At 35.1% G+C, this 9,472-nt stretch overlaps 1 protein-coding gene across 1 annotated transcript; it reads left to right on the top strand.

Annotated features, from left to right (window-relative positions):
• The first annotated feature begins 2,972 nt into the window (after nt 1–2,972).
• On the top strand, nt 2,973–4,564 carry LOC140157730 (uncharacterized). Its single transcript, XM_072180976.1, has 2 exons — nt 2,973–3,123; nt 3,184–4,564. Exons 1-2 carry the CDS (start codon nt 2,973–2,975, stop codon nt 3,861–3,863), a joined length of 831 nt encoding a protein of 276 aa, XP_072037077.1. The 3' UTR covers nt 3,864–4,564.
• The last annotated feature ends 4,908 nt before the right edge of the window (nt 4,565–9,472 follow it).

The following is a 9,472-nucleotide window of genomic DNA, read 5'->3' as shown; positions in this document are numbered from 1 at the left end:
TTTTAAAACGTTTTTACCTAAACCAAAAGCCAAAATATAACTTATTTAAAACGTTTTTTAAAACGTTTTTGTATTTGCTGGGAAGGTAAACCCCCGGTTTACCACAATCTCAGTCCAAAGTCCTGATGACTATGTTTTCACTATCCTAGCTGCTTTGCTAATGCTTTCCAAATGGTTGACCGTAAACTCCTCTCTCGGAAATCTCTTGAGCAAGCTTTCTGCTCCACTTGACAGACAGATAACACGCTATGTTGGTCTAGCAAAATACCACAGTTCGATGATGGAGATATATGAGTCTGCCGCTTCTATGAGTCGACAGCACAATCGAGCACTATTGGCTCTACTACCGCCTTTTATTCTCTCCGTATTTTATTCTCTCCAACACAAGAACCGCGAACCGAAGTTTGCAGACTTCAATTATGGTAACTTTGTACAAATACTGGTTAACATAAATTTCACAGAGTTCCCTCGTCATTCCGCTTCTCAAGATCATTTCCTATCCAGGTTTTATATACCATTTCTTACGATTCTATAATAATCTGAACTATTTATGGCATATTACAACATTTAATCATCCCATATATATCACATTACATTATTTCTTAAAATAGATCACTACCTCAACACAAGCCAATCAGATTCAATACTCTGCATACATCAGTTCAAAAAATAGCACATTACCTCAACATAAATCAATCACAATCCTTTACCTGTGTACAGTGCTGTACTGTGATTCTTGGCATAATGCCAGCACTTACCACTGTGGTAATTATGACCATTATATTCGATTCCATTATGCTCCAGAAACTTCTATATTATTACTAGATATGAATTTCTTGTTCACTTTAATCATTAGCATTCTAGAATATTCCATGTATAAACAAATGGAAATAAATCTCAAAACAAGTGAAAACTCATGTCTGATGACAAAATACATAACTTTTAACCAATATTATGGAATATTTTTGGGGCACATAACAATATGGCTATCATAATTTAATAGTTCGTCTCAAAGCCCCCGCACCTTTGTACTATAAACATTAGGGTATAGGACATTTTTTGTTTTTGCTATAGCCCCCGAATGAAATGTATTTAATTATGTTTGTACTCACTCAGGTAGCATTGTGTGTGAATTTTACATCCGAACTAAGTGCTATTCTTTTTATGGGCATTTTAGTGTCTAAAAATGGCCTAAAATGAGGGTTTTTAATATTGGCTTCCATTTCTAATCGTCACCCCCATAGACTTTACATGTAAATAAGAAGGCTCATAAAAATTTAATAGCACTTAGTTCGGATGTAAAATTCACACAAAATGCTTTTTGAGTGATTACAAAGATAATTAAATACTTTTCATTCGGGGGCTATGTGGAATTTTTTTAATGTATTCCTTGTACAATGACATTTCACAATAAAATGTCCATTGGAAACAAAGGTGCCGCGTGCATTAGTAAAATCGCCCGTGTTTTGCGCGTTATTCCCACTGGATTGAGGAAATTTCAGTTTTATCCCTGTTTTTTTCCAAATCCACCACACAAAAATATCACTTTTGATATTGACAGACGTCTAAAATTAACCTAAATCGTTAATCTCAATAAAAATTCTTCATCTTGACCACAGTGAAACGTCATTGACAGATGGAAAGTTGGAAAGAGACGAACTAATAAATTAAGATGGCCTTGTATGTGGAAGTTTTATGAATGTACCTATGTCCCGAAAACCCAGTTGCACAATGATGTTCTATAGAACCATGCTGTTTTCTCATTATGACCTCTGCAAAGGGGCCTAATATTTTGTTCTTGTGATTTCAGTCAGTAGCATAGCCAGGTTTTCAGAACGGGTGGGACACAATTTTCGCCCTTCTCCCGAAATGTGATAGAACACTGATTTTTGGAGTATTTAGGGGTATGTGCGTATGTGTTTTCAATCAAACGCGGCCGTTTTTATGAAACTTGACATTTCAACCGTGGACGTAACTGCAACCGAAGACTTTCCCCTGTTAATCGTGTACAAAGACACTTTTTCGGGTAAGTCGACTCCAAGAAATCCGAATTTGACATTAATTTGAAGTTATAACATAATTTTTGCCCAGAAATCCAAGATAGCCCCCAAGATTCTGCACACGACCTTATCAATCAAATTATCATAACAAGATCAGGTTTTGGTGTAGGACAGGTTACATAACTGCGGACTTTCTTTATTTGAGCAGTTTATAAGAGACTTCAAACACTTCGCTATATATAGTGAGATTTGGAGCATGGCAGATGGGGCTGTTTAAGTTCAAAAATGTTAATTATCAATTATGATGTTACCGTTGTCAGAAAGTGTATGTATGGAAAGGGCTTTTTTTATAATCCATCCATGTATTCAAATGAAAAAAAACACCTTTTTTGCTGCAAATTGGAATGGGAATTGGCAGTGGGTCTCTTCGACACACACAAAAAAAAAATCATATTTCTTCATATTCAAGAATATAATTTTATGATCCCCTTGCAACCTGTAGATTAAAAAAGGTTTTTAAAAAATGTATGATATTTTCTCCAGTAGTTTTTCACTACGCTCATTTGTTGTGTGATGTGTAAATGTTTACTCCAATAGTGTTTCATATTATTTTTCCGGTTTTTTTTTTTTTTTTTTTTGTAAGTGAAAAAAAACCTACGTGTTTATTTTTATTTATTTTTATGTTTTTTTTTTTTCATTTTTTTTTTTTGGCCTTATAAATTACCCCAACCCTATATTTTTCTTCCTGCACCTGTCAACCAATCACACATTCGATTATCGATTATCACGTGGTCATCATTTTGCATGTTCTTTGATACCTGATATTATCTAACCGTGTTCATCAGAAGAAACTGTTTCGTTGGCAAATCATTTTTATAAAAGTTATAAAAGCGTACTGCAGAAAAATTCTGTCGATTGCAGTTTTCTGTTGCGATTTTGATTTTGTCTTGCGGAATTTCTGATTGAAAAACAATGGATAACACATCAAATTCATCTCCATCTATGAGTTCAGAGACGGAAATTAACGGTATTTGTACACCATACAATACGCTGACCATCGTCGACGATGACGCCGCACAAAACTGGCTTCATACTCCTATTGTTGTTTTACTTGGTCTTGTTGGCAACGGAGCATTTCTATTTATGGTCGCCAGACTCTCTCGCATGTGAACATCGGTTAACTTTTTCCTAGTAAATTTAGCCATAGCTGACATCATATTCATGTCAACGCAAACCATGTACTATATGTACGTATTCTTTTTAACTCCTATAAGCTACTTACACCCATTTGATAGTACAATTTCTTGCATTGTTCTCTTCTTGATTTGGTTATTCAGTCATTATTCTTCAGTGGGAATTATCACCTTAGTATCCGTGGAACGATTCTACGCTATTTGTCACCCTCTTCATCACCGCAAGATACAGAGTAAAGGACGCTCCTTACACGCCATAGCGCTGACCTATTTGGTATCGACAGTTCTCACTCTGGTCACTCTACTCAAGCGTATGAAGCTTCATGAATTTTGTCTGAAATGGCCTGATTCTGAACATTACTCGACCATGCCAATAGTATTTCGTTATTGCGGCCCTCTTTATGGGATATCAGAAATAGTGGTGTTTATGGACATCATGTACTTTATCCTGTTCTTTCTTGCAGCTTTGATAAATGGCGTCCTTTACTCTAAGATTATCATCGCATTAGGATCACGCACTGTTGCCCAGAATATGTCGGTTCGAAACCAGGTAGCGAGAGCACTCGTCATCAATGGTATACTCTTCTTCGTAACATACTGCAGTTACTGTCCGTTTTCCTATACACAATACACAGTGCTCTCACCATTGACGCGTGAACTCTACAAATGATGTACGTTGGAAGAATGGGCACATGCCTAGTTAACATCACTGTGTGAAAAATAACCAGCCAATATTTTAGCTATTCTCCAAACTTCTAGCAAAAATATTTCTCTAACATGACCTAAAATTACAGCTAGGTTAGATGTTCATAAATTGTCGCTCTTTTGTAAAATATGAGTGAGGGCAAGGCATAGCTAGCCAGCTCCCCGTGTTAATTGAATGGAGATTTGACCGAAAATATTAGTATCGGACCGCTCACTTCTGAAGGATGCCACTAAAAAAGGGTATAAGCTACATTTTAACTATTCTAAATAGGTTCTAGAAAATATAGTTTTGTAACATGTCCCTAATTTTTAGCTAATTTAGATGTTTGGAGAGGGTCGCACTTTTGTGTTTTAGGAAGGATATGTAAACGACAGATAACACCAAAAATATGAAGAAATTATTTCCAAACCGTGTTAAGTCAACAATCATTATGTTGCTCATTTTGAAGAATGCTGGTTAACAAAAAGCAGGTCTTTGTCTCATTTCGTGAACAAAAGTACACATACCATTGTTTCCTTTCGTTTCCTTTATAATCGGTTACCCAACTGAAGCTATAATACCAGCTTTATTGTGATGTCGCACATTGAAAACAGACACTTGTGCACAACCAGAGAAGATCTGATTTAATCAGTTGAGCTGCTTCAATGAGTGTTATCTTGGTTTAATAGCTTTTAATGGGGTTTAAGTCCTGCAAAGGTCGAAATGAATTCTACTGTAGACATGACTGCATCATGACCCAGATACCAATGCGTATTAAAGATCTCAATACCATATTGGATCATCTTGATGAGCCACAATTCTTATCGCCAATTCAAAAGCTTGACTCTTTATCAATTGCAGGGCTCTTTTTGATCCTCAATTCGGCTGTCAACCCATACGTTTACGCTTTCAGCAGCAAAAATTATAGGCAAGGGCTTTAAAGATTCATTTTTGTCATTGATTAGGACACGGTCGGTAATAGTGGATACATGACTTCAGACATAACTAAAAAAGCAAAGACAATAATGTTAATGCTGCGAGAATATAACATCAGTAAGTCGTTGTATACAAAATAAGGCAATTATACGAGGGCAGTCAGTATGTTTTAAGAGTTGACTCGTGACGTCATTTGTGGATCATTTTCATGGCATTTCTCAATGATTACATAAACACTGTACCTTTGTCTTTCAAACAACACATGTAAAAATTATATCACACATATGATTACGTAACAGCATTAGCATAAAATCAATGGTCTAGAGTCACCTGGTGAAAGTGAGTCGGTTTTGTTGAGGGAAATAAGAGGCTGAAATGACGTATTCTTATATTTTTCATATTTTCTCGGAATTAAACAATGGAGAATGCTGCCTTTTGGAACAGTAATAGAACACAATCTACCAATTCATTAAACCATGTTTGTTGGGCTGTAAAGGTTTTAGTTTATTTAAAATGTGTGGTCAAATATGTCTTATTTTTGACAAAAACAAGGCTTTTCTTTCTTTAAAAATCTTGATATTGCCAAAAATAGCAAACGTGGAAATTTAATTTTTTTTTGCCAGTTCTGTTGACTAATCTCCAAACATTTAAACGAGAGTCTCCCTAGAAAATATTTGAATCCGTGATTAAAATATAATTGTTATTCTACCATTGTTACATTTATACAAAAAGTAGTGGTACAAAGAGAGAGGCCATCGTTTGAATGAGAAATTTATTTTTAAAACTTTTCTGTTCATTTCAGGTTGAGATCATCCATAAAAATTCATATGAATATTTAAATTACAATTTTCATAGCATTTTGTAATATTTTAGGCCCTATTTACATGGAATTTTGCAATTTTCGTGCATTTCCACCATGTTGTATCGGTCATCCCACCTACGCATGCGCAGATTGTTGTTTGATTTGCACCAGTTATCATCGCACTGAGTACCAGCTCTCACACGTGACCAGTCATTATATTTTAGTCTGTTTCATTTAGGAGATAATTGATGTAATTTGTAATAACTGCTTTTTCATATTCGCCATTTTTGCAGAATAATTTCGCTTCCATTCAAGCCCTAAAGTTGTTGAAGTTTCCAGACGTCCTATTTCTATCAAAGTTTAATGGCAAATCTCATATTTTACCAAATGCAAACTGAGGACCTAGTGTTTATTCCTGCCCAAAACTAGCCATATGCACCTTGTACTTTTGCTGTTCTCGGACATTGTAATCACGTGTTTTTTCTGTAATTTAAAAGGCCCGCCTTTTTGCGTGATTTGGCAGTGTCCCTAGACTATTGATTTTATGCTAATGCTGTTACGTAATCATGTGTATGATATAATTTTTACTTGTGTTGTTTGAAAGACAAAGGTACAGTGTTTATGTAATAATTGAGAAATGCCATGAAAACAATCCACAAATGACGTCACGAGTCAACTCTTAAAACATACTGACTGCCCCTCGTAGTTCCTTTTAACCGTTTGATACTGACAAGATGTTAACATTATTAACACATTATGTAAGTAGATTAAAGCTATCACTCTTTCTAAATACCGTCAACAATGGTCATTTTCATTTGCCAAAACGTATTGCTTGTACACTGCACGTCAACGTTTAATGATAACAATTATAAGCTATAGAGCACTATAAAGAAATCTCACACCGAAGTTAACTAGGTAGAATTTATAAACCTAATGCTAAGTAGTTAAAGTGTATGTTGCTGGGATTAAAAGCAATAATAATTTCTCATTTGATTTGATTTAAAGTTTGAATAACGCAAGGATGTGCCAATAATTATCTGCTCCCCGGGTGCGAGAAATGTTTGGCAGCGAAAAACGGAGGAAAACAATTCTTGGCAGGTCGAAAGTGGGGAAAGAAGTTGTTGGCAAGTAAAAAGGAGATTTTTGCCACACGTTCATATGTACCTTTTAAATAAAAGGCTCTAAAAGCTTAGGGAACAGTAGGGAAACGTTCTGATATACAGAGCACGCTACGCTCGCATTACATATTTCGACCATTCAAATTTGCTAATTGGTTCCAAAAACAAATTAGCATGTTCCATGCTGTATGGTTTAAATTATAGTATCGCGATAGAGATAGACAGAGAGTAAGTCAGACAGACTGTCACATAACGTGAAGAGAGATAGTGAGACGGAGAGAGAGAGAATATTTGCTTGTCGAGTTCTTTAAAAAAAATTATACAGAAATAAAAAATCTTTCGTTCAAACGTTATCAAGGTCATATTATTAAGAGAAAATCTACAGTATAGGAAGATTTAATTTGGCCTTATATTATCTGATTATTGACTCATCGAATAGCTATGAAATTATATATCAATTTAATACGCTACAATGTAAAAGCTTTTAAAGCTTGGTTCCGCCGTTAGTGAAAAATACACTATTCTTACAAACATCGTCATGTGAACATGGTGAGAGTAACATTAAAAACGTGTCCGCATACAGTAGCTACTATAGGCCCTACAACTATTCTATTTTGTTATATATCTAAATCCTTTAAAAAAAAAATTAAAGCAGCATTGCGACAAGGTCGGGAATTATGTAAGCAAACTTAAAATTAAAAATGAATATCGGGTTATGTAAGTGTATAGTTATTTCTTACCAGATGGAAATCTGTAATTTTAAGGAGGCATTTCCTTTCAAAGATTCTGTTTTGTAAGTGAAAGAGTATTTTTTTTACAAATACAGTAAGCCAAACAATTAAGGTACCAGTTACGTTCATCCCCTGTATATCCTCAACAAAGGCAGATATGTCATAATTGGAACCAACAACCAATAGCTGCATCTTTAAGCTCGAATTTAAGACCTCATTCGTTGACATTGTTCAAGAAATAAAGACACGACGATCCGAAAACACAAGGAAGATGCAAATTTAAATGTTGCAGTTTACCACATTGCATGCCCTATTGATTTGTACACAAAGCGTTCGCGAACTAGAGAATTAGCGCCGTGCTTTCATTGATTAGCACGAAAAACTAGCGTCGTGGTTTTATTGATTAGAACACACAAGTGCAACTTTTTATTTCGTATCTTCATTAGGTTTTGAATCACCGTTTCTTTAATTTTTCAACCAATTTCAACAAATAAGGTCTTAAATCAGAGCTAAAGAGTATTAGCATCGGCTACATGGTTTAATGTTGACACATTTGTCTTTATTTAGGATATACAGGGGTGAACACAACTGCTACCTTATTTATTTTGTTACTGTAGTGTCTGAAAAGAAAGCCGATTTGTGAGAGGGAGGCGTATTGTAAGATTTTGTGTGAGACACAAATATTTCTTTTCCCTAACTTGTCCTGTATCTAAGATCGAGACCAAAATTTCTCGGATGAATATTTGAAGGGAAAATTGTGGAATTTATCACACAATTTACACTATTAAAGATCAGTGCGGTTCAACAGCAAATAAAAACGATTGAAACCTTTAAGTAAGAACATTCTAACATTTTACTTGTTTCAAAAATCGTCTTCGATCAATATGAATCCTGTGCAACATGCATTGAAAGTTACGAGAATTTAAAACTTTAATTAGCCACTAGATTAAGAAGTATGAAGTACTTGGTCAAAATGTTATATTTTATAGCTGAATCAACATCTTGTCCTTCCACAACTGTAAAATCACTGGCGTGTGGCCATTAATAAAGACTCGTTGGCTATTTTTGTAAAGCCAAAAATGCAGTTGCGCAAAGTCGATTAAAATTACAGCAACAAGAAAATCACATAATTAACCACGTTCTTTACAGTAATTGAGAGTCTTGGTCTACCATATGGCCACCAGGGTATGACCACCATTCCTCTGTATGCAGATATCAGCTCTCCTTAACTTGGCATTCACACCACGCCTTATGAGTGGTATGTCATGCCTGGGATGTCAACTTGTGCAATTATGTGTCTCTGTTCATCAACAGGTATGCAGGAGGACTTGTGATTTCAGATAGCCCCACAAGAAGAAATTCAGAGGTGTAAGATCAGGAGATCTTAGGGGCATTCCATTTGGTGCTTTAAAGCAATCACACGATTGCCAATCAATTCTGGAAAGCGTGCTGTAAATTACTGTAAAGAAAGTGATAAAACTGTGATTTTCATTCCATATTTCATAGACTTTGCGCAACTGCATTTTTACACGCCTGACAAAAATAGCCACTGAGTTCTTATTAATGGCCACACGCCTGTGATTTAACAGTTGTGGAAGGACAAGATGTTGATGCAGGTATCAACTAAAGTATTTTGACCAAATACTTCATACTTTTTAATCTAGTGGCATTTTTCAGACTGTATACTTTATTTTAATACACCCTGTACATTCAAGTCTGTAATTGCCAAGATGTACCCGGGTCTGTAACCATGGTAACATCCGCAAATTGTAATACATCAACTTGAGGCATGTTTAGTAAAAGCTCGCCTAAAGACAATATATGATATATTAAAGCCATAATTGAATAAAACAGGTTGAAACAAATTAAACTATTGATATTAAAAAGAAATTAGCTCGTTAATAATGGATGAATGAATACGCTAACTATTCAAGGTAGCGTTTTATCAAGTCGCCTCTTAGTAAAATAAACTATTCATATAAAAGCCTCTCATGATACTCTTTTGAG

Source organism: Amphiura filiformis, chromosome 7, assembly GCF_039555335.1.
Source record: "Amphiura filiformis chromosome 7, Afil_fr2py, whole genome shotgun sequence".
Classification (NCBI taxonomy): domain Eukaryota; kingdom Metazoa; phylum Echinodermata; class Ophiuroidea; order Amphilepidida; family Amphiuridae; genus Amphiura; species Amphiura filiformis.
Note: the sequence above shows the minus strand (reverse complement) of the source record. Positions and strands in the feature narration are given on the sequence as shown.